This window comes from Bos indicus, chromosome 5 (genome assembly GCF_029378745.1).
Source record: "Bos indicus isolate NIAB-ARS_2022 breed Sahiwal x Tharparkar chromosome 5, NIAB-ARS_B.indTharparkar_mat_pri_1.0, whole genome shotgun sequence".
NCBI classification, from domain to species: domain Eukaryota; kingdom Metazoa; phylum Chordata; class Mammalia; order Artiodactyla; family Bovidae; genus Bos; species Bos indicus.
The window spans coordinates 85,020,129-85,046,950 of NC_091764.1; the positions used below are offsets into that span (position 1 = coordinate 85,020,129).

At 40.9% G+C, this 26,822-nt stretch overlaps 1 protein-coding gene across 1 annotated transcript in view; it reads left to right on the top strand.

The window, feature by feature from the left end:
• Positions 1 to 18,634: 18,634 nt before the first annotated feature.
• BCAT1 (branched chain amino acid transaminase 1) overlaps positions 18,635 to 26,822 on the top strand; it is a 124,743-nt gene continuing 116,555 nt past the window's right edge. Inside the window, exon 1 of the mRNA XM_019961447.2 lies at positions 18,635 to 18,793. Within this exon, the coding sequence (XP_019817006.2) occupies positions 18,788 to 18,793 (6 nt within the window). The 5' untranslated portion in view covers positions 18,635 to 18,787. The remainder of the gene's footprint in view (positions 18,794 to 26,822) is intronic.

The window sequence follows — 26,822 nt, forward strand, 5'->3', positions numbered from 1 at the left end:
CCCCGCCCACCAGCTTGTCTACACCACTACTGGAACATGTCAGGCCATGCAACTAGCTAGGCAGGGACATTGGTCAACGGATGAACAGGCTGGCCCCCTTAAGACCCCCGGTACCCATAGCTTCCCCAGAACCCAGCCCTTCACTCCAGAGAGCCCAGGACCTGGCCGCACACACCAGTGTGCACGTGCCAAGTCACTTCACTCATGTTGGACTCGTTGCAAACTTACGGACTGCAGCCCACCAGGCTCCTCTGTCCATGGGGATTCTCTAGGCAAGAATACTGGAGTGTGTTGCCATGCCCTCCTTCAAGGGATCTTTGCCACCCGGGGATCAAACCTGAGTCTCCTGCATTGCAGGTGGATTCTTTACCGCTGAGCCACTGGAGAAGCCCCTACATACCAGAGGGTGAGCACTAAGCCTGGGACCAACTTCACCCACCAGAGGGAAGGCCCCAGCTCCAGGACACCTTGGGCTCTGCAGCCAGAGACCCCAGGGCTTGCCTCTACCCATCCGCAGGCAGAACCCTTGAACCCTTCAACTACGCACCCCGGGATCTAACATCACTCACCAGTGGGCTGACTGCAGCAATGGGATGTACAATATAACTAATCATCAAATGCAAACCAAAACCACAATGAGATATCATCTCACGCCTGTCAGAATGGCTTTTATGAAAGAGATAACAAATAACAAGTGTTGGTGAGGATGTGGAAAAAAGGGAATCCTTTTGTACTGCTTGTGGGAAAGTAAATTGACATGGCCACTCTCTGAAACACAGTATAGAGATTCCTCAATTATTAAAGACAGAAGTACCATATGATCCAGCAACCCCACTCCTGGGTATTTATCTGAAGAAAACAAAAACACCAATTCAAAAAAAATGTATGCAGCCTCATGTTCATTGCTACATCATTTATAATAGCCAAGATATGGATATAACCTAAATGCTCATTAAAGATGAATGCATAAAGAAGCTGTGGTTTATATATAAAACAGTGGAATATTAACCATTAAAAAAAGAATGAAATCTTGCCATTTTCAACAACATGGGTGGGCCTAGAGGACATTATGCGAAACAAGTAAGTGAAATAAGTGAAATAAATAAGACAGAGAAAAACAAATACTGCAAGATTTCACTTATATGGAACCTAAGAAATAATACAAATGAACAAACATAAAAATACAGAAACAAAGTTATAGATGCAGACAAAAAAAAACTGGTGGTTGCCATAGGGGATTGCTTTGAGGGGAGGAAATCAGTAGGTGATATTAATAGGTACAAACTTCCAATTGCAAAATAAGTGAGTCACAGGTATGAAATGCACAGGGTGGGGAATATAGTCAGTCACTATGTAATATCTTTGCATGGTGGCACATGGTAATTAGACTTAATGATGTTACCATTTTGAAATGAGTGTGCTGTGCTACGCTTAGTCGCCGAGTTGTGTCCGATTCTTTGCGACCCCACAGACTGTGGCTCTCCAGGCGCCTCTATTCATGGGATTCTCTAGGCAAGAATACTGGAGTGGGTTGCCATGCCCTCCTCCAGGGGATCTTCCCAACCCAGGGATTAAACCCAGGTCTCCTGCATTGCAGGCAGATTCTTTACAGTCTGAGCCACCAGGGAAGCCCTTTGAAATGTATAAAAACATCAAATCACTATGTTGTGAACAAGAACTACCATAGTGCTGAAGGTCAGGTATACTTCAAAAGCAAACAAACAAAAGCAAAGAAACCCTGGTGGTCCAGTGGTTAAGAATCTGTCTTGCAACGCAGGGACACAAGTTCAGTCCCTGGTGTGGGAACTAGGATTCCACATGTCATAGAGCAACTAAACCCCTGCACCACTACTACTGAAGCCCATGCACTTTGGAGCCCTCAAGCCACAACTAGAGAGTCTGAGTGCCACACGAAAGATCCCACATGCTGCAACTAAGACCTGACACAGCCAAATAGATAAATATTTAAACAAACAAACCCGTAAAAGAGATCAGATTTGTAGTTATCAGAGGCAGATGTTGGGGGAGGGGGAGAATTGGATGAAGATAGTCAGAATGTCGGAGAAGGCAATGGCACCCCACTCCAGTACTCTTGCCTGGAAAATCCCATGGACGGAGGAACCTGGTGGGCTGCAGTCCATGGGGTCGCTAAGAGTCGAACACTACTGAAGCGACTTAGCAGCAGTGGTAGCAGCAGTCAAAATGTACAAACTTCCAGATATAAGGTAAATAAGGATTAGGGATGTAATGTATATAATGATACATGTAATGAACACTACTGTATGTTATGTATGAAAGTTTTTAAGAAAGGAAATCCCAAGAGTTCTCATCACAAGGGAAAAAATTGTTTCCTATATCTTTATTTTTGTGTCTACATGACATGATGATGTTCACTAAATTTATTATGATAATCATTTCATTTTTTAAGTAAGTCAAATCATTATGCTGTACACCTTAAATGTATAGTATGCTATATCAATTATATCTCAATAAAACTAGAAGATAAATAAATAAATAAAAACAATATGTCTTTTCTCCAATTTTACCAGTGTGGGGTATAACACAAGTGTCTAATTTTTAAAAGCAAGATTAACTTTTCTAATAGTTAATCTAAGCTTCCTAAAATTCTTGTACCATTTACAGATCAGATAGTTTAACTTTATTCTCACATAATGTTTACAACCACTGAAAATACAAAATAATGTGATCAGTGATATTGAGTTATAATACCAAGAAAACTTTCATATCAATAGCAGTTATATTTTGTAATGTGTTAGATTAAGCATAATATCCAAAATTCTTAGTTAACATAATATTTAAACTAATATTAAATTGAGTTAACTAATGTATAACCTTTGGATAGCTGGACAATTTCTAAGTAAAATAAAATATTGAAATATTGATCACAAAATACAATTTTGGAAAACAACATATACTTTTGTATCTTATTTTTATACGAGATAGAATGACAGTAATTTTGCATTCAGTGCACTTCAGTCACTCAGTCATGTCCAACTCTGTGCTACCCCACGGACTGCAGGACGCCAGGTTTCCTGACATATCACCAGTTCCCAGAGCTTGCTCAAACTCATGTCCATCCAACCAGCTCATCCTCTGTCATCCCCTTCTCCTCCCGCCTTCAATCTTTCCCAGTATCAGGGTCTTTTCCAACGAGTCAGCTGTTTGCATCAAGTGGCCAAAGTATTGGAGTTTCAGCTTCAGCATCAGTCCTTCCAATGAATATTCAGGACTGATTTCCTTTAGGATTTAGGAGGAGGGAGAGGGGATGCAAACGACTTCAGTATTCTTGCCTTGAGAACCCCATGAACAATAACTTTGCATTATGTTCATGTGAATGTGCTCAAGTTTTAAAAAACAATAAAAGCACTATGTCTGATGATAAGGGGTCATAATACTTGTGCTCATGAGCTTTGTTGTAATTCTAAGTTACCTTTTCCCTACTACCAGTTCTTTCTGTAAAGGAAGAAGACGGAATAAGAGGACTGGATTAACCCTTCTGCCTTAAATAAATAAAACACTGGGAAAATTTGTATGGAACAGTGGTTTTCAGGCATTGAACAGTAGAGGGTATGCTGTGGGTCTGCAGTAGGTTCCTCCTCTCTGTTCAGCAAATGTTCTAAAATGGGAAAGACTAAAGATCTCTTCAAGAAAATTGGAGATATTAAGAGAATATTTCATGCAAAGGTGGACATGAAAAAGGACAGAAACCAGAAGGATCCAACTGAAGCAAAAGATATTAAGAAGAGGTAGCAAGAAAACATAGAAAAACTATGCAGAAAAGGTCTTAATGACCCAGATAACCATAATGCTGTAGTCACTCACCTAGAGTCAGACATCCTGGAAAGCGAAGTCAAGTGGGACTTAGGAAGTATTAATATGAACAAAGCTAGTGAAGATGATGGAATTTTAGCTGAGATATGTCAAATCCTAAAAGATGATGCTATTAAAGTGCTGTACTCAACATGTCATCAAATTTGGATAGCTCACAGTGGCCACAGGAATGGAAAAGATCAGTTTTTATTTCAATTCCAAAGAAAGGCAATGCCAAAGAATGTTCAAACTACTGTACCATTGCACTCATTTCATATGCTAGCAAGATTATGCTCAAAATCCTTCAAGCTAGGCTTCAGCAGTATGTGAACCGAGAGTTTCTATATGTATAAGTTGGGTTTTTAAGAGGTAGAGGAACTAGAGATCAAATTGCCAACATTAGTTGGATTATGGAGAAAGCAAGGGAGTTTCAGGAAAATATCTGCTTCATTGACTATGCTAAGCCTTTGAGTGTGTGAATCACAACAAACTGTGGAAAATTCTTTAAGAGATGGGAATACCAGACCACCTCACTTGTCTCCTGAGAAACTTGTATGTGGTTCAAGAAGTAATAGTTAGAACCAGACATGCGACAACTGACTGGTTCAAACATGGGAAAGGAGTACAACAAGGCTGTATATATTGTCACTCTGCTTATTTAACTTATATGCAGAGTATATAATATGAAATGCTAGGTTGGATAAATCACAAGCTGGTATCAAGATTGCAAGGAGAAATATCAACAACCTCAGATATGTAGATGATAACACTTTAAATGGCAGAAAATGAAGAGGAACCAAAGAGCTTCTTGATAAAGTTAAAAGGAGAGTGAAAATGCTAGCTTAAAACTCAACATTCATTCTCAAGATCGCTCTGGCTATTCGAGGTTTTTTGTATTTCCATACAAATTGTGAAATTATTTGTTCTAGCTCTGTGAAGAATACTGTTGGTAGCTTGATAGGGATTGCACTGAATCTATAAATTGCTTTGGGTAATATACTCATTTTCACTATATTGATTCTTCCAATCCATGAACATGGTATATTTCTCCATCTATTAGTGTCCTCTTTGATTTCTTTCACCAGTGTTTTATAGTTTTCTATATATAGGTCTTTAGTTTCTTTAGGTAGATATATTCTTAAGTATTTTATTCTTTCTGTTGCAATGGTGAATGGAATTGTTTCCTTAATTTCTCTTTCTGTTTTCTCATTATTAGTGTATAGGAATGCAAGGGATTTCTGTGTGTTGATTTTATATCCTGCAACTTTACTATAGTCATTGATTAGTTCTAGTAATTTTCTGGTGGAGTCTTTCAGGTTTTCTATGTATAGGATCATGTCATCTGCAAATAGTGAGAGTTTTACTTCTTCTTTTCCAATTTGGATTCCTTTTATTTCTTTTTCTGCTCTGATTGCTGTGGCCAAAACTTCCAAAACTATGTTGAATAGTAATGGTGAAAGTGGGCACCCTTGTCTTGTTCCTGACTTTAGAGGAAATGCTTTCAATTTTTCACCATTGAGGATAATGTTTGCTGTGGGTTTGTCATATATAGCTTTTATTATGTTGAGGTATGTTCCTTCTATTCCTGCTTTCTGGAGAGTTTTTATCATAAATGGGTGTTGAATTTTGTCAAAGGCTTTCTCTGCATCTATCGAGATAATCATATGGTTTTTATTTTTCAATTTGTTAATGTGGTGTATTACATTGATTGATTTGCGGATATTGAAGAATCCTTGCATCCCTGGGATAAAGCCCACTTTACCTCCCAGAATATTGGAAATAAAAGCAAAAATAAACAAATGGGACCTAATTAACCTTAAAAGCTTCTGCACATCAAAGGAAACTATCAGCAAGGTGAAAAGGCAGCCTTCAGAATGGGAGAAAATAATAGCAAATGAAGCAACTGACAAACAACTAATCTCAAAAATATACAAGCAACTCCTACAGCTCAACTCCAGAAAAATAAAGGACCCAATCAAAAAATGGGCCAAAGAACTAAATAGACATTTCTCCAAAGAAGACATACAGATGGCTAACAAACACATGAAAAGATGCTCAACATCACTCATTATCAGAGAAATGCAAATCAAGACCACTATGAGGTACCATTTCACACCAGTCAGAATGGCTGCAATCCAAAAGTCTACAAATAATAAATGTTGGAGAGGGTGTGGAGAAAAGGGAACCCTCTTACACTGTTGGTGGGAATGCAAACTAGTACAGCCACTATGGAGAACAGTGTGGAGATTCCTTAAAAAACTGGAAATAGAACTGCCTTATGATCCAGCAATCCCACTGCTGGGCATACACACTGAGGAAACCAGAAGGGAAAGAGAGACATGTACCCCAATGTTCATCGCAGCACTGTTTATAATAGCCAGGACACGGAAGCAACCTAGATGTCCATCAGCAGATGAATGGATAAGAAAGCTGTGGTACATATACACAATGGAGTATTACTCAGCCATTAAAAAGAATTCATTTGAATCAGTTCTAATGAGGTGGATGAAACTGGAGTCTATTATACAGAGTGAAGTAAGCCAGAAGGAAAAACACCAATACAGTATAATAACGCATATATATGGAGTTTAGAAAGATGGTAACAATAACCCTGTGTACGAGACAGCAAAAGAGACACTGATGTATGAAACAGTCTTATGGACTCTGTGGGAGAGAGAGAGGGTGGGAAGATTTGGGAGAATGGCATTGAAACATGTAAAATATCACGTATGAAACGAGATGCCAGTCCAGATTTGATGCACGATACTGGATGCCTGGGGCTGGTGCACTGGGACGACCCAGAGGGATGGTATGGGGAGGGAGGAGGGAGGAGGGTTCAGGATGGGGAGCACATGTATACCTGTGATGGATTCATTTTGATATTTGGCAAAACTAATACAATTATGTAAAGTTTAAAAATAAAATTAAAACAAAAACAAAAAACTCAACATTCAAAAAACTAAGATCTTGGCACCTGGTCCCATCACTTCGTGACAAATAGAAAGGGAAAAAGTGGAAGTGGTGACAGACTTATTTTCTTGGGCTCCAAAATCACTGCAGATAGTTACTGCAAACATGAAATTAAAAAATGCTTGTTCTTGCAAGGGAAGCTATTACAAAACTTGATAGCATATTAAAAAACAGAGACATCACTTTACTGAAAAAGGTCTGTATAGTCAAAGCTATGGTTTTTCCCGTAGTCATGTATGGATGTAAGAGTTGGACCATAAAGAAAGCTGAGCATCAAAGAATTGATGCCTTCAAATTGTGGTGCTGGAGAAGACTCTTAAGAGTCCTCTGGATTGTGAGGAGATCAAACCTGTCCATCTTAGAGGAAATCAACCCTGAATATTCAATGGAAGGACTGATGCTGAAGCTGACTCATTGGAAAAGACCCTGATGCTGGGAAAGACTGAAGGCAAAAGAAGAAAGGGGTGGCAGAGGATGAGATGGTTAGATAGCATCACTGACTCAGTGGACATGAATTAGAGCAAACTCTGAAAGACAGTGGAGGACGACAGAGGAGCCTGGCGTGCTACAGTCCATGGGGTCGCAAAGAATCAGACACAACTTAGCATCTGAACAACAATAGCAGCAGCAGCATTACACATGTATAAGAAGACTACTCAAAGCCCGGGAAGAATCATCTGAAATGAGTAGGCAGGACAAGCAGGGAACATCATACAGAGCCTAGAAGAGCTGTCATTCTCTCCAGCCAGAGTGGAAACTTTGTAATACATGGGCCATTACAGATAGTACTCAGAAGAATATTGCCTCATAGAGGGAAAAAATCAGCCTTCCCTAAATTCTTCTCTGGTGCCATATAACAAAAATTTAGAAATACAAAACAACATTGTCTAAGCAGGCATAATTGATGTGTTGTAAAGACATATAAGAATGACTTGAACCTAAGTCGATGTTCTCTAAGCAAGATCTTTAGAACTGCCAATAAATTTGTTTGCCTGAAGTAGAGAGTATTTGGGCAGTGGTGATTTAGTGAAAAGTGCTTTATGTCATAGAAAAACACACCACAGAAAAAAAAATGCAACAAGTTAGAAGAAATTAAAGGTAATAATCATAGTTAATATTTATTGAGCATTTACTATGTGGTAAGTACTAGTCTAATTTGTATCAGCTTTTTTATTCCTTGTGAAAGCCATGGAGTTTCTAATTCCTATTTTACAGGTAAGGAAAATAAGGTCAAAACACATTAATATATTTAAATGTCACCCAGTTAAGAAGCTAATATCCAGCTAAGAGATGATGAGGGTTTGAAATAAGGCAGTCTAAACTGAAAGAGTATGAAGAGCAAAAGACAAATGTGAGAAATAATAAATAGAAAAGCTTATAAAATTATAAATGAGTAAATTGGCAGAGAGTGAAGGAAAAGTAGGACCTGAAGCTGACTTTGGGTTACTAATTAAACAGTACTGCGATAAGAAAGATAGGCAATACAATGGGTGGTGTCCAGGGGTGGTCCCTGGTGGTCCACGCTTCCAATGGAGGGGGTGAGAGTTCAATCTCTGATTGGGGAACTGAGAGCAGTACAGCCAAAAAGTAAAAATTTAAAGAAAAGAGAGAGAGAGAGGAAATACAAGAGGAGGCTACAAAGCATGCGGCATATGGGAGATGTGTGTGTGTGCTTGAGAAAAGGATTTTATTGAGAAAAGGATTTGAGAAAAAATATAAGTTCATGATACATAAAATAAAAATTTCTTACTGAGTTGGAGAGGAGATGCCTTTGGTTCAAAAACATGGGAATGAATGTACATCCGAAATGTCAGTAGAGTTCTTGAGTCAGGTGGTATTGAAGTATAGGTGTTATTGAAGCCAAGAAATGCTTTCAAGAGTAGTAATAAAATACTTGACCAATAGAGGCAAAACAAAAAAGGTATGTAATTATCTCATATAACAAATAATTTGAAGGTAGGCGATTCCACCTTTGGCAAGGTGGTTCAGCGATGTTATCCACAGCCCGGTACTTGCTCTCTCTCTCTGCCTTCCCATCCTTAATATATTAGTTTAGACTTTGGGCTTGTCACTCATGCTTGCAGGATGGCTATTGGCAGCTTCCTGAAACATAATATATAAACAGTATTTAAAACAGGAAGAGAACAGAATGACACCAGCAAGGACTTCTTGCCTGAATTTTTTTTCCAATCAGAAGGTGAGCCCCTTAGGAGCCCCTCCAATAACTTCCTCTTAAGTCTCACTGGTTAGACTTGATTCCCTGGGCATCCCTAGCTCAAGGGAGTGTGGGTCTATAGCAAAATAATAGGAGATTGTCATTACTCCCTGAGATTAATTATCATTTACTCCCCCCAAGACTAGGCATATTATGTACCATTACCCTAGAGAAGGAAACGGCAACTCATTACAGTGTTCTTGCCTGGAGAATCCCATGGACAGAGGATCCTGGTGGGATACAGTCCATGGGGTCACAAAGAGTCAGACACGACTGAGCGACTAACACACACACACACACACACACACACCCTAGAGAAAAAAAAAATCAGGCTTTTGTTAGAAGAAAGGGAAGAGAAGTGGCCTTTTGGCAGATAACCTAGAGGTATCAAAGGGTAGATGAACTCATCCATAGAGCACCTTTAAAATGAATGAGAAGCAGGACTTCCCTGGTGGTCCAGTGTTTTTGTCACCTTCCAATGGAGGGGTGAGTATTTGATCCCTGGGTGGGGAGCTCAGATCCCACATGCCTCTCTGTCAAAAAAAAAAAAAAGAACAAAACATAAAACAGAGCAATACTGCACAAATTCGATAAAGATTTTTAAAAGTCTGCATTTAAAAAAAAGTCTTAAAAAATAAAATAAGAAGGTCCAGTGGTTTAAAAAAATGGTCTAGTGGTTAAGACTCTGAGCTTCCAATGCAGGGGGCACTGGGTTCCATTCCTAGTCAGGAAACTAAGATCCTACATGCTGTGCAGCATGGCCCAAAAGAGAAATAAACAAAATTAAATAAAATGAATGAGAAAAGCAATGAGGACAGAGGATAAAACCCAGAGGGAGGACAGTATCTGAAAAATCTTTAAGAGGCAGAAGAAAACAGAAAGGGATTGAGAAGCAGTAGTCTGAAAGGTAGTCACTGGGCTAACACCATACTAGCCAATTAGCCATCACAGAGGTGATGGCTCACTGTCTTCACATGGTGTGCCCTGGAGAAGGACGCAGACAACAAAAGAGCACAAAAGTCGACATGGGACTACAAGCAGCAGTCCTCAACTTTGGCATTACTGACACTTTGGGCCAGATGATTCTTTGTTGGGGGGTTGTCCTGTGTACTGTAAGATTGGCAGCAACCCTGGTCTGTGCCATTAGCTTCCAGTAGCAATTCTCCTCACCTCCCCCATTCCCCATCTCTGATCAGTTGAGAACCACTAGTCTACACAGCAAGAACACACTTCAGGAAAGACTGCTGCTGCTGCTGCTAAGTTGCTTCAGTCATGTCAGACTCTGTGCGACCCCATAGACAGCAGCCCACCAGGCTCCCCCGTCCCTTGGATTCTCCAGGCAAGAACACTGGAGTGGGTTGCCATTTCCTTCTCCAATGCGTGAAAATGAAAAGTGAAGGTGAAGTCGCTCAGTCGTGTCCCACTCTTAGCGACCCCACGGGCTGCAGCCCACCAGGCTTCTCCGTCCATGGGATTTTCCAGGCAACAGTACTGGAGTGGGGTGCCATTGCCTTCTCCATCAGGAAAGACTACAAAGGGACAATTAAAATGGATCTTGAAAACTGGATATCATTTAGATAAATCTGTGTATGGTGGGGGAGAATTTCAAGTAACACTGTGCAAACACAGTGATGGAAGATTTCAGGTGTCCTTGCCACACAGCAGATATCCTTGACTGGCACATATGAGAGCATATGAGTGCAAGTTACATTCTTTAGAGTAGGGAAAAATCTCATCAGAACCAAGGGTTAAGAAGATTACTTGCCTTCTGTGCATTTGGTGGATTGTGGCAAAGAGAGATTAAAGCCAGGAATAATAGTAATCCAAGGGGAAAGTAAAATAAATAACTAAATTATGGCAATGAGAGTGGGAACAGAAGGAGGGCTATGAGAGGTCTTGCAAAATAGAACTGGGAAGACTTAGTGATAATTGGATGTGAGAGGCTTGTGTCTTTCCTTCTTACTTTATATGCTATCTATGAAGACATGAAGGGTTTCTCTGGTGGCTCAGAGGTAAAGAATCTGCCTGACAATGCAGGAGAGTCGGGTTGGATCCCTGGGTTAGGAAGATCTATTAGAGGAGGAAATGGCAACTCACTCCAGCATTCTTTCCTGGGAAATCCCATGGAGACAGAGGAACCTGGAGGGCTACAGTTCATGGGGTTACAAAGAATTGGACATGACTTAACTGACAAAGCAACAACATCATGAAGACGTGAACTATATTAAAGTTTGCAGCCTGGATGACTGGGAGAATGTTGATGGCATCGGTGGAGAGAAGGAAGACAGCAGGATAAACAGGTTTAAGAGGGAAGATTGTGTGCTTGGATTTGGACCAACTGGGCTTGAAATAATAGTGATGAACCAGCTATGCTGGTGGGTTAGTCGTTAAGTTGTGCCTGACTCTTGCGATCCCATGGACTGTAGCCTGCCAGTCGCCTCTGTCCATAGGATTCTCCAGGCAAAAATACTGGAGTGGGTTGCCATTTTCTTCTCCAGGGGATCTTCCTGACCCAGGAATCGAACCCAGACTGAGCTCTGAGGGAAGCTATGGGCTTTTGGAAATAAAGTCTGGAGATCAGGAGAGAGATTAGAATTGCAGGCATAGTTTTGGAGACAATCAGACTGGAAGTGACAGTTGAGAAACCTAGGAAGAGGGTGTCAGGGCCAGGTTGAGGTGGGATGGCTATCTTGCCTACATCTAGAAGGCAGAAGAAAAAAGAAGTATGATCATAATTAGGGGAAAGGACCTGCTGGAGAGACTGGAGAGGGTCCAGGATAGCCTAGTATCTTGGAAGGAAAGAGTTTCAAGGGAAAAGTAGCCAACTTTGTGAGTCAGGGTGAGAAGCACCCTGAGACGTGATAGAAAGCTAGCAGAAAGATTTACAATATCCTCTCAAGACAGATGGGTGTTAGCTTATTTTTAAAGGATTCAGAAGAAAGATTCCATGAATTCCCTCTTGGTATTCTTTTCTTGGTTAAGATATGTCTTTAAGATTCTGGAATTTCTTTTCTTACACCTTCAGTCCATATCTTTCACTTATTCTTTATGGGAAATGATCGGCTTTACTTATTCTAAGTGATTGGGATTGAAGGATTCACAGAGATGTGTGGAGCAAATAGAGTGGGCCTCCAGTGATGGGCACTGTACATGTAATAACTCATTTCTCTCTTAAAACATACCTCTAAGGTAGGTACTCCTTTTTTTGTATTAGTGATGTTAAAAAATGAAATCGAGTTTCCACGAGATTAAATAATTTCATGAACAGTTATACATTACAAATTAGTGAACCTGGGGATACAAATTCAGATCTGGTTCTAAAGCCAGTGCTTTTCCCTAATTTGTGTTGGGCTTCCCTGATAGCTCAGTTGGTAAAAATCCGCCTTCTATGAAGGAGACACCTGTTCAATTCCTGGGTTGGGAAGATCCCCTGGAGAAGGGAAAGGCTACCCACTCCACTATTCTGGCTTGGACAATTCCATGGACTGTATAGTCCGTGGGGTTGCAAAGAGTTGGACTCGACTTAGCAACTTTCACTTTGATGACTATTCATGAAAAAGTGCCTTTTGTGGTTGTTCACTTGCTAAGCTGTGTCCAGCTCTTTGTGACTCCATGAACTGAAGCCTGCTAGGCTCCTCTGTCCTTGGGATTTCCCAGGCAAGAAACTGGAGTGGGTTGCCATTTCCTTCTCCAGAGGATCTTCCCAACCCAGGGATCGAACTCACATCTCCTGCATTGCAGGAGACCCAGCAGGGAAGCTTTCTCTTAACTTAGTTTAGAGATATAGAGTTAGGCTTGAGTCTGTTTGCTCCATGAAGGACAAGAATAAAGAATCAGATCAAAGGACTTCCCTGGAGGTCCAGTGGCTAAGACTCCTCTCTCCCAAAGCAGGGGGCCTGGTTTCCATCCCTTGTCAGGGAATTAGATCTCACATGCACAACTAAAGATCCTGCAAGCTGCAACTAAATCCCAGCACAGCCAAATAAATAAACATTTTAAAAAGTAAGCTAACTTATTAAAGAAGAAGAATCAGGTGAAAAGAAAGTGTAAAGGAGTTGTAAAACTCTATCTTGTCCTGGGACAGTTGACCCACAGATTAGTAATTTATTTAGGAACAGCTGGGGTTACTACATCTTCCATGTTCAATAAGAAATCCTTGTTGAGCCCTTTCTGTCTTTGGTTATCAATACCAATGATAATGTGGGCACACATCATCTAACTTGGTACCTCCCCCTCCAATTTTGATCCGGGTAGCCAATACTCTCTGATACAGTGAGTCTAATTTTGCATGGAATTTAGATTCTAGTATGCATGGTGGCTCAGTCTGTAGAGAATCTGCTTGCAATTCACAAGATCTGTGTTCGTTCCCTGATTTGGGAGAATTCCACGGAACAGAGGAGTCTGGCAGGCTACAATCCATGAGCTTGTGTCCAAGGAGTTGGACACAATTGAGCAACTAACACTTTCACTTTCATGTATATAAAAAAGGCTAAAAGTAGGCACGTTCTTGGTGGCTCAGTGATAAAGAATCCACCTGCCAATGCAGGAGACATGGGTTCAATCCCTGATCAGGGAAGATCCCAGATCTTAGTTGCCTTGCAGCAACTAAGCCCATGTGCCACAACTTACTGACCCTGTTCTCTAGAGCCCAAGAATCCCAATGACTGAGCCCGTTCACCACAACCACTGAAGCCCGCTCACCCTAGAAGACTGTGCTCTGCAACAAGAGAAGCCACTGAAGTGAGAAGCCTGCACACTGCAACTAGAGAGTAGCCTCCATTCACCATAATTAGAGAAAACCCCAGCGCAGCCATGAAGACTCAGCATAGCCAAAAATAAATAAATAAATAAAATTTTTTATTTAAAAAAATGAAGAAGACTAAAAGTAAATCCATTGAGTTCAATTTTTCCTGGAAAATTTCTTAAACTTTCCATGAAGTATAGTATAAATGAATTTTTGAGTATTAAATTTAGTGTATGTATATACATACATATATTTTTTTCCAGTAGTCATGTATGGATGTGAGAGTTGGACTATAAAGAAAGTTGAGCGCCAAAGAATCGATGCTTTTGAAATGTGGTGTTGGAGAAGACTCTTGAGAGTCCCTTAGACTGCAAGGAGATTCAACCAGTCCATCCTAAAGAAAATCAGTCCTGAGTATTCATTAGAAGGACTGATGTTGAAGCTGAATTTCCTATACTTTGGCCACCTGATTCAAAGAGCAGACTCATTTGAAAAGACCCTGATGCTGGGAAAGATTGAAGGTGGGAGGAGAAGGGGTTGACAGAGGATGAGACGGTTGGATGGCATCACTGATTCAATGGACATGAGTTTGAGTAAGCTCCGGGAGTTGGTGATGGACAAGGAGGCCTGGTGTGCTGCAGTCCATGGGGTTGCAAAGAGTTGGACACGACTGAGTGACTGAACTGACTGACTGACTGATATACATATATAATAGTTGCCGGCATTAGAGGGAATATAAAAAAGATAAAACCTTGTAGCAATTTTCATTTTGAAAACTAGAGAAAAGGAGTCTTTTTCTGAATTTGTAGAGTAGAATTCTAGACTAGATGTGCCTCTACTTTTCTTTTCTTTAAAATACTTATTTATTTATCTTATTTTACTTGGCAGGATCTTTTGCACTGCAGGCTTCTCTCTATTTGTGGCTCACTGGCTCCAGAGCACTTGGGCTCAGTAGTTTCAGTACTTGGGCTTAGTTGCTCTGCAGCATGTGGGATCTTAGTTCTGTGACCACAGTTTGAAACCACATCCCCTGCATTGCAAGGTGGATTCTTAACCACTGGACCACCAAGGAAGTCTCCCTCTATTCTTTAGACAGAAAGCATCATTGTTTTCTGCTAGTTCTCCTGAACCACGTCCCAGAAATTGAGAGAATGTGACTTTTCTTTCCTCTAAAGAAGATTTAGTAAGATACATGAGAGAAATCCTGCAGGTACATAGCTGGCATATAATCTTCATAATGAATACAAAAGCAGATTTTTTAATAACACTGATGACAAAATGGAGCTGGGTTTCTGGGACTCTGAAGTCCCCTTCAAAGCTAGTGTCTCTGGAGACTGCTAGAAATTCTCTCTCTTCTTCAAGTTCAGCAAAAACAAAAACAAACAACAACAACAACCAAAAAACCACTGCCTATGGATACAGATATGGACTACATTAAGTTTGAAGAATCCAACTTCCTTCAATATCTTTTAACTGTGACTTTCTTGAGTCACTGACAGGATGACAGTCTTGGCTGATGATGACACTCTTCATTTGAGAACAGAAATCTTGGTGTCTGGGAGGGAAGTTTGGGAAATGTGTGCATGTCACAGAGAGGGAGATCTGTGGGACCCTCCTCTCAACACCAGAGGGAAATGGGAGAACAAACACAGCCACAGCTGATGGTCCTCAGGTCCTTCTGCCGATGTTAACTGCACCAATTCCTCTTTAGCTTTACTTCTAGCTTCCCTTTGCCTTTATACCACCTTCTCTCTTCCTTCATTGCTGAAAGAATCCTTTCATGGGAAAGTCATTGGATCCAGATGTCATTGCCAGGCATGGTTCAGAATCTACTCATTAATTCATTCAGATCTGTCACCCCATCACTCTCTATCACCTTCCCATGCTTTATTTCTTCTCATAAAGTTTTCTACTAGCTACCTGATTTTTTAAAAAATACCTTTATTGAGATGTAGTTCACCTCATACAATTTACCTTTTTAAAGAGTATTGTAGTAGTGTTAGTTACTCAGTTGTGTCTGACTCTTTGCAATCCCATGTACTGCAGCCTGCTACTCTGTCCATGGGATTCTCCAGGCAAGAATACTGGAATGAATTGCCATTCCCTTCTCTAGAGGATCTTCCCCACCCAGGGATCGAACCTGGATCTCCCACGTTACAGGCAGATTCTTGACCATTTGAGCTACAGGGAAGACCTACTTAAAGAGTATAATTCTATTTTATTATATTCACAGAGTGGTCCAACCCTCGCCACAATCTAATTTTAGAACATTTTCATCATCCCCACAAAAAAACTCAATACACATTAGCAGTGACTCTCTATTGCCCCATTCTTTCACCCCAGATTGGCAATAACCATCTATTTTCTGTCCTATTCCAGATATTTCAGATAAATGGAATCACGATTGGTGATCATTTGTGACTGGCTTCCTCCACTTTGTGTAATGTTTCCAAGGTTAAATGCAGCATGCATCAGTAGTTCATTTGTTTTTATTACCAAATAATACTCTATTCTGTGAATATACCACATTTTATTTATCCATTCAGTAGTTGAGGGACACTTTGCTACTTGATTTATGTTCATACAATTTAACCATTCTTTCACCTAACCAAATTTAGTTAAGCATCCACACACACATTTGTGTTGAACACTCCCTCTCCAGGGTGATTGATATGATCTCAGGTGGCCTCCAAGCAATGGCTTGGAGTAGGGCATGGGTTCCCGGCCAGAGACTGAGGCTGGGTCGCAGTGGGGAGAGCACCAGATCCTAGCCACTAGACCAGTGGTTAGTGACAAAGGCCCTGGCCTTTTGGCTTTGCAGAAAAGAATTCCCACAAAGATGGAAAGTAATGAACCAAATAAAGTATTTATTAAGAGGGGGAAAAAAAGTAAAATTCTTGTGGATAGCCACACAGGTGGACTCCAAGAGTGTTGCTGAGTCGAGTCCTTGTGGCAGTTTGAATTACTTTTATGTGGTATTTCTTCTGGGTTTCCTTTGGCCAATCATTCTGATTTGCCTGGTTCACAGTCTATATTTGGTGTATCTCAGGATCCTTCTATGTGTGCACATGCATCTCTTAGCCAAAATGGATTTTACTGAAAAGGCGTATGGGTAGAACAGCCCTTGACATACTCCCCCTTTGACCTTCAAGGAACCTTTTATGTACATGTGTGGTTGGGGCGATCTCCTGACTTGGAGAAAAGAAATATGTGGTGGTCTGGGCAGGGCCCAGCCTCCTCCCTAAATTGTCCTGCTTATTCTAGAGTTTCAGTTCATAGGGGTTAAATCTCCAATTGCTTGGTGCTGTGGAGTGAGGAGGTATCTGCCTCTTGCCTCACCCGAGCTTTAGGAGATGACTACCACAAAGTATCCACCCTCAGGAATCTCATAATCTAATGATGTAACACTGCGTATACATGCTCAGTTGCTATCCTGTCTGACTCTTTGCCACCCCGTGGACTGCAGCCTGCCAGGCTCCACTGTCCATAGGATTTCCCAGCCAAGCACATCCATGCAAACAAATAATTAAAATAAGGGATATGGACAAAGCACACTGCACAGTTCAGTTCAGTTCAGTCGCTCAGTCGTGTCTGACTCTTTGAGACCCTAAGAATCGCAACACGCCAGGCCTCCCTGTCCATCACCAACTCCCAGAGTTCACTCAGACTCACGTCCATCAAGTCAGTTATGCCATCCAGCCATCTCATCCTCTGTCGTCCCCTTCTCCTCCTGCCCCCAATCCCTCCCAGCATCAGAGTCTTTTCCAATGAGTCAACTCTTCGCATGAGGTGGCCAAAGTACTGGAGTTTCAGCTTTAGCATCATTCCTTCCAAAGAAATCCCAGGGCTGATCTCCTTCAGAATGGACTGGTTGGATCTCCTTGCAGTCCAAGGGACTCTCAAGAGTCTTCTCCAACACCACAGTTCAAAAGCATTAATTCTTCGGCACTCAGCCTTCTTCACACTCCAACTCTAACATCCATACATGACCAGAGGAAAAACCATAGCCTTGACTAGAGGAACCAAGGGCTCAATTCTGCCTGAGGGATTCAGCTTTGATTTCATAGTAAAGACTTCAGCAGATAGTTACAAAAACAGGAAGTTGCCTGATTGACAGAGTGAGTTGCGGTCAACCAGAAGGGCATTTAAGCAAAACTCCTGTAGCCTGACCTGAGACCTGGAGAAGTAGCAATGTTGGAGCTTTCATATAGAAGACAAGAGAGGACCCAGAAAGGATGAACTGGTCTAGCAGGCAATGTTCAAATCAGAAAGAGTTTTACACGTTCAGTCAATCAATTAAAATGATTTCCCCATGTACAAAAGAAATTGACCAAAAAAAAAAAAAAAAAAAAGTTTGAGCAGGGACTGTGGGACTAGAGGAAGGGGGTGGGAGAAACAGAGATTGGGCAAACTCTCAAAAATCATGCATGTGCTTCTTACTATGCGAAAAGCAACATTTAAAATTATCTGTTTTAGATGTCGGGCATCCACTGTGTAATTTTGAGCAGGGGCATGCGGGAAAGTTGCTCTGGGGAGAGTCGTTAAGTCAGGTGGGCAGGCAGCCTGCTCAGGAGGGAACGGCCATCAAGGTCTGTGATCTGTTTTGTTTTTGTTTTTTTTTCCTCCTCCTTGACATGGTACATTTTCACATCAAAGATACGCACATGCCAAGGCACTAATCCAAGGGTAACGTGTTTGAAACGCTAGCATCTTCCTCCAACCCCACGGGTGAGCTGAGAGGTGGATAAGGGTCTGAGCTGGGTGCAGGGGAGGAATTTTCGTGTTGGAAGAAACGCTACCCTCTGGGGGCAGTGTAGGGGAAACACAGCCTCAAGACTCTTCCTGCTGATGCAATCTGCAAGAGAGCCCGCAGACTTCGCAGCCCGGGCCAGTCTGCGACGCGCCAGCCACGTGTGCCCGCCGCCACCCCGGCCGCTTCCCCAGATCCGCGCCTCCCAGAGCGCTCGGGACGCAGGGCCTCTGCCTCCGCTCGCCTCTAGCTGCTGTGTTCGAGCTCTGGCCCCACGATGAAGGTAACCGCTTGTGATAATGACTGTACTTGTACAACAATGTGTGTATGAATAGAGCCCGCGATTCCTCAGACAGAGTTGGCAGACAGGGGACGGAGGAAGAACCGGCTCGCTGGTTGCCAGGCAAAACGCTTGCAGCATCTTCCTTATCAATGAAGCTCGGACCGAACCTTCCCTTCATTTTTCTCTTCAGATTTCTGCTCAACTCGTCACAGGATGTGCCGCCTCAAGGTTTTTCACAGCTGTATTTGTGAAGCGAGATAAAAGGCGGCACGTAGCTCCTTCCCCTGCCTGTTTTGAAGTATAGAAAGGGAGAGGAAGCTCTTCTCAATTTCTAAAATGCACAGGAGGTGGGGGGTTTTGGAGAAGAGGTCTGGGGGTGTCCCTGGTAGTACATGGCGGTTTTCTGCCGGCTGTAAGTCACAAAGGTTCAGGACTAGGTGATGGTGGGAGATGGAAGGAATCTGTCCCACCTCTATTAAAAACAGAAGGCTCTTCTTATTCTGTTCTTTGTGGAAATTCAGGCTTCTAGGAGTTAGTTACAAATCATCAAATAAGCCTAAGGGCTTTTTTTTTTTTTTTTTTTTAAATTCAAGAGCACCCTAGTGACATTTATTCTTATGCTAATCAAGGATAAAGAGCCTAGCTGCTTATTACTTAGAAAGGTGTAGAAATGAACCCTTTTAAGGGTTCTGTTTTCCCACGTTGGAAAACTGCAATTATTTTAAAAGACCGAAGCATGGGCAAGTGCTATTGCTATCCAACATCCTGGAAGCAGGCGAGTCCTATATGTAGTCTGAACTTTGAGGAGAAAAAGGCCACGTTTCAGAGTTTCCTAGGCGAGCATTAAGTACAGTTGCTAACTGGGTTTACCCACAACCCATCCCAGTCTACAACTGTGCTTACAAGAAAGGATGTCTTTTCACCAAACAAACATTTCCACTGTGATTAAGCAGGAAATGAGTGGAAAATGTAGTTCTGTATTAAAAGGGATCATGCAAATGTACTGTGTTGAAAAAAGTCTCTAGAGAGTTCTATTTCTGGCTTGCTCCTGTCTAATTTCAGATGAAAAATATACTCTGAGTATCAAATTCGTGAGTAAAAGGAGAGAATTATGAGAATAAACAGTCTTGCTTTTCAGCTTTCTCCTGTCCCAGGTGGAATTTAATGGATTATGCATTTTTGTAAATTCATGGGTGCTTTAGCATGAGTACAAAACCCCCGGCCCTTTACACAGGAAACTGGAGGATCTCTTCAAGTAGTCTCATCTCTGTTTTCTTATATTTTACTAAGATTAAGAAAGAAATGATTATGTGTTACCTTTCTACTCACCTTTTACCTCAGTATTTATATCATAATCATCATTTTAAAAAAATGATTTGCACATGACACCATGATAAGATCTGCTGTGCTGCTGCTGCTGCTGCTTAGTCACTAAGTCGTGTCCAGCTCTTTGCCACCCCATGGACTGCAGCCAACCAGACTCCTCAGTCCATGGGATTTGCCAGTCAATAACACTGGAGTGGGTTGCCATTTCCTTCTCCAGGGGATCGTCCCAACCCAGAGATGGAAACCGCATCTCCTGTTTGGCAGGTGAATTCTTTACCACTGAACCACCTGGGAAGCCCTTGATAATTTCTGTCCTCAGATAATTTTCCAGGCATAGTCTTGCCTGGGAGCTATTATTTTAAGATGGACACATACAGAACAAACAACCGAGTGAGAAAAATTGCATACACATTGAATAAGATGTGTATAAAAGTGGGAAGTACCTATTATAATTTACTGAATGAAAGTGGAGATGACGTGTATCTGAAAGGACAGAGACAAGAAGTCTTTGTCAGGGATGCATGGTTAAGTGAAGGAAGGGGGCTGTTTGTGTGTGTGCAGGGGGCCCAACAAGGGGCCTGGCAGGGAGGGGGTGGGGATTCACATTCCAGACACAGGATGTGGCCCCTCAGGCCAAGCTCCGAGAAGTGCAGCTAGTTAAGCAGGCCTAACAAAAGGGCATTGGTAGAACCTGAGGTGGTGAGAAAAAAAGAAAAAGCAAGAACAATGGATGAGAGTTTCATTTTGGCCAGTGTTTCATTTAGTGAGTCTCTGTAATAAATAATTTCATCTGATTTTAGAACAATAGAGAAAAAGGAAGGTGAGTTAAGAAAACTTCCATTTGTAATGCCAGAATTTCTCTTGCTTGTCAGGTCATTGAATCTAAGAAGGTCTAAATATTTGAAATGGGCTTAAAATCTTGTGAAAGAAAGTTGAAAATAGTTGATTATTAGAGATTTATGTGAAGAATTAAAATCAAGTTATGGTTTCTTTCAGGAATTGTGTATCTCCCAATTATTTTCATAATTTCAGATATTATCTCTTAGCTCAGATCAGGACTTTTAGCTCTATAGCAGAGGAAAAACAATTCTCCCTCTATACTTCTTAATTCTTGGCTGATCTGTTGTTGTTTAGTCCCTGAGTTGTGTCCGACTTCTTTGTGACCCCATGGACTGTAGCCCACCAGGTTCCTCCATCCCTGAGATTTCCCAGGTGAGAATACTGGAGTGGGTTGTCATTTCCTCCTCTAGATCTTCCCAGCCCAGGGATTGAACCAGTATCTCCTGCTTTGGCAGGCAGATTCTTTATCAAGAAGCCCTAGTGGCTGAAACATCCCCATAATAAAACATAGATTAATGGGGGAGGAGTAGGGGGGAGCAAGTTTAATAACATGTATACCTCCTGTGTACATCGAAGATATCCAGGAAAACTTGAGTAACTCCTTGAAATGACCCAAGTTACCACCTTAAATATCATCTTCAGCTAAAGACTAAAGAAAGATATTGAAGTTTGGTGCAAGCTAATCATGGAAGGTTATAAAAAAACACACAGAAAACAGGAATAAACTGCATGTTTAAGTCAGTACCTTCTCCTTGTTAAGAGTTTCTAGAGATTTTATTATCCTTCTTTTCCTGGCACAGAGAGGGAGACACCATTCCAAATGGGGATTTCCCTTATAAATGCAACTTCTACTCTGTTTTCAGATATTCTTTTGTGTCTACAACTTTTCAAAAATGATCAGCTCAAAATTGTCCTTATGCTAAAGAGGCATATTTTGGGGGTGGTCTATTCTGCTCCCCTTCAGTGCATTATTTCTGATATCAAGATAATAGACCAGGGGAGGGTTGACCTAAAACAAATAGATTGCAGCAAATATTTCTCTGACACAGATGGGTTTATTTGGGGGTCAGCAGGGAATTAAAATTTGGGGTCTGTAACCAAGGCCAGCCACACACAGCAAGTCTCTTTGTAGCAAGGGGAGAAGTCTTTACTCAGGGGAAATGGACATTGGGAGGGCCGTAGTAAACAGAGTCCGTGGCTTTTCGTTGACTTGTTGCTGGAGTCTTTCTTCTTCTTTTTGGACTCTGCTATGATCGTGGGTCTGGGGCTAGAGAATTCCCTTTTCTGTTCTCCTGGGTCATTTAATTAAAGTTTTAAATTTTTTTAAAGAAGGGCACAGCTGGGTAGTATAGTCTAGGGTTATGAGTAAACTATTTCTGTGCATAAATGAAGAATTATTTCTAAACTGTGGGTACCTTACGTGTTTGGTTTAGTTATGTCTTTGAGGGTTTCAGGTTGTCTGATTCTTAGTGGGGGTAAGAAGATGAAAATGAAAGGCTTTCTCTAGCTTATTTTAGGCTTGGCAATTGTTAATCCTCTAACAGATGCCACTCTAGACAAACCTAGTGGAATGGTGAGCCTTATTATGCCCGAGGGGATTTGGTTACCATATTAGAATGAGAATCTGGTAACTTCCAAGATGGACATCATTATCCCAGGCATCTTGTATTTTCTATATAATACTATCATTCTTTCTGAGCACAGGGGGAAACTGTGGCCAATCTGCTCATTTTACAGTTGTAAATATGGCAGTCTTTGTGTCGTAACTTTATCCCCTTAACAGCTGTCCAAATGCTCTAAACATTTAAAGTGACATATGGTAAAAATTCCTACTGATGGGCTTTCCTGAGCCTCTGTAGCCCATTTGGTAATACATGTCAGTGGCCATTCATCTAAGTCTACTGAAATTGGGTGCTGTATAATATCAACTTAAGGTGCAACATGCTTTAAATGTTTTAAAATGGAGTATTGAGGATGCTCTGATTCTAAACCTAACTTTGCAATTGCAAACATTCTTATCATAAGATCTAGTCTCTGATTGACAGTATCAACGGTGAATGTGAAGCCAAAGCAGAAAGTCTTTTCTATCACACATGAGGGTTCATGTGTCACTTGCACCTGTGCTTCTCATTTGTCTTCTCAAGTCTACAGGCTGAATTACCTCTAGAAATTGAGTACTTATATCCTTAAAATAACTTAGAAATTAGATCAGTTTATTAATATAGCATAGCATATAAATATTTTCCTATGTCGTATATAGGCCATGCCCTTTTTGTAGGAAAAACCATTTTGCAAAATATTTCTCTCGTGTTCAATGATTAATGGGAGAAAGAAAATCTTAAAGAAAGAGATAATCACACTCTGGAAATATAGGGAAAAGGTCAAGAAGAGAGGAAAAAGGAAGACAAGTTAAAAAAAAATAGAGGAAATTACATTACAACAAGCAAAGGTCTGGAAGAGTTGTATTGAAAACATGTGATTCTTTGTGATTGAAAAATTGTGAAATATTTGTAAAATTTGGCTAGTTACATTAACGGGTCTATTTTTCATCTAAAAAGAACTAATTCATTGGTTTTTTTATTTTGCTATGTGGATCTGAATATGTGACCAGTTGCATATACAGTCTAACTCCTCGTCTGAGAAATGAGTTTGCTATTTTGACTGGAAATGTTTAAGAATTCTAGGACATGAAAGTTCAAATTCTGACTCCTTATAAATCTAGATAGAAGGGGCACCTGTTGGGATGTTCTAGGCCAAACGTGCCACGAATGTCTCTTATGTGACCAACAAAGACCTTCACGGAATTTGGGTTTAAGGCCAAGGATGGATTTGCACGCGGTATCACTCAGCAGTTGTTAACATTCCATCACTATGGTAAAGGGCAGTGTTGCCTAGTACCTTTCGTTTCCTTTTAGCTGATTCAGACTCAGAGTTGTATCGTTTGGATTTTAGTGCTAGATATCAGTGCAGGAATCTATAATGACAATAAATGTTTCTTTGAATTTTGAAGATAAAAGGTGGAGTTAAAATGGAGTTGTACACTGAGGAAACCAGAAGGGAAAGAGACACGTGTACCCCAATGTTCATCGCAGCACTGTTTATAATAGCCAGGACATGGAAGCAACCTAGATGTCCATCAGCAGATGAATGGATAAGAAAGCTGTGGTACATATACACAATGGAGTATTACTCAGCCATTAAAAAGAATACATTTGAATCAGTTCTAATGAGGTGGATGAAACTGGAGCCTATTATACAGAGTGAAGTAAGCCAGAAGGAAAAACATAAATACAGTATACTAACGCATATATATGGAATTTAGAAAGATGGTAACGATAACCCTGTATACGAGACAGCAAAAGAGACACTGATGTATAGAACAGTCTTATGGACTCTGTGGGAGAGGGAGAGGGTGGGAAGATTTGGGAGAATGGCATTGAAACATGGGAAACGTCATGTATGAAACGAGATGCCAGTCCAGGTTCAATGCACGATGCTGGATGCTTGGGGCTGGTGCACTGGGACGACCCAGAGGGATGGTGTGGGGAGGGAGGAGGGAGGAGGATTCAGGATGGGGAACACATGTATACTAATTAAATAATTTTCTATTAAAGAAAAAAAAATAAAATAAAATGGAGTTGTAAGGTCTGCTTGGGAAAGCATAATATGCATTATGAGGAATTTCATGGCTTTCAAGGTTGGTGAATGGTCTGTATACTTGCAAGGTTAGTGCTGATGTTTATAGAGGAAACACATCCAGGTTTTGAGAAGGACTTCTTTAGTTAACAAAAGTAGAGCTGCTTTATATTTCTAAATGCTATATAAGTTACATAACATTGAATTATAACCTCAAAATCTTCATATGAGGAAAGCATGACAATTATATTATTAACTCCCATTTTACAGATAAGGAAAATGAAGATCAGAAAACCTGCTTAAATTATTTAAGGCCACAAATAGCACAACATGATGAGGAACTAGATATTTTGACTCCTAGTCCAGTGTGCTATCTCCTTCACTGGTGTTCTAATCCTTTTGGGATCTGACATCACTTTATAAATCTTAGAAGAATGTACAGTCTCCCCCAACAACATGTACAAATATACATAGGCACAAAATTTTATATCTAAATTATTTGTTGTTAAAATCAGGACAGTGTAGTCCATATAGCATGGAAGACTGGTGGAAGATACTGAAATAATCTAGTTTTTACAGCACTGGAGAGCTATTGGCTCTTGCTCCTGTAATCAGCTAAAAATATAAGCAAGAGTTCCACACTGCTCTTTGAATATCAAACATACCTGCCTCTAGGGACGTCCCTGGTGGTCTAGTGGCTACGATTCTGAGCTCCCAATACATGGGTCCCAGGTTTAATCCCTGGTCAGGGAACTAGATCCCACATGCTGTAGCTAAGTGTTTGATGTCACAACTAAAAATCTCACATGCTGCAACGAAGATCAAAGATCTTGGATGCCACAATTAAGACCTGGCACAGCCAAATAAATCATTTTTTTTTTTTTAAAAAAAGAAGATGCCTGTCTTTAGACCAACATGTTATCAGTTTCTTCTTTCTATCTCATAAAGACCCAAGGTGTAGAGTGTAGGGGAGGAAAACACATTTTCTTCTATCTTTTAGGTTCATTTCTTGGTGTTTTGCAAATTAGGCTGACCAAAGAGAGTGTAAGAAGAGGAGAACCATTGATTATCTCTGCAGTTTGCATAAATACAGGAGAAACTCAGTGATGACTAACTCACAGGGTGGTTAGAATGTGGGTTTATATAACATCCTAACAAAGAAAAACACATTTGTAGAGAACTGATGAGACAAAGGCAAACGTTTTAGATTTCCAAGGGCAGCAGTCTGTGGGGAGGTAAATATACAAGGGATACGAATGGGGTAAGATTTTTTTGTTCAGGTCCATCTCAGGACTGACTTTCTGGCTCCTTTGTGGCTATAAAACTTCAGCTGGCGAGGTGACTTTGGGCAGTCCTCATTTCTCAAAAGTTTCTACTTTTAGTCGGCGAAAGGGAGGCTCCAGGGAGGCTTCCTGGTGTGTCTGTTGGCTCTCTTGTGCCTTCAGCTTAAAATAACCCTTATCCCAAAGTGGCGTATTTTGGGATGTCATATTTTGATCCTCTGCAATGGTCAAGAGCAGAATTTAATTCATGGAAGCTGCACCTGAGTTTATTTGATCTTCATCTCATTTTGAAGTGTATACATGGCCATTTCATTAAACAGGGCTAATACATAATTTCTTAGTGGAGTTTAGTAGTTTGGGGTGCTTAGGTTTCCCATCTAATTAATAACTTCCTGCCCAAAGGGAACATCTACATGGCTGTGTTGCTACCAGATGACCCCTGCCTTAGCATATTTGGCCCAAGTCCTACCATCTTTCACTTCTTTCTTCTCTTATCCCCCTCACCCCACTCCATTCCAATCAGATACTGTATTCTACGGATTCTATTTTATTTGTTTCTAATATGTTCTCTCTTTCCCATTGCTGGTGTAACAACAATTTATGCTCTCATTATTTCCTGCTTGAATTATTTCGAAAGTCTTTCAGTTGGTCTCAAGATTAATTTTTTAAAATTTTCCTAATGCATTATTTTGATTATGTCACTCGCCCACTCAAAATTCCTCTATGACTTTCCCATTGTCTGTGGAATTTAACTTAGTGCATGAAGCCTTTTTCTAATCTATCCTCTCTTTTATGTGTATGTGCTCCTCCAGTCATAGTGGAGGATTTACTATTCTTCAAGATGAGCCTTCACATTTCCATATATTCATGTCTAACTCCTTCCTTCCTGGACTTTGCTGGTGTCCAGTGGTTAAGAATCTGCCTGCCAATGCAGGAGACACTGG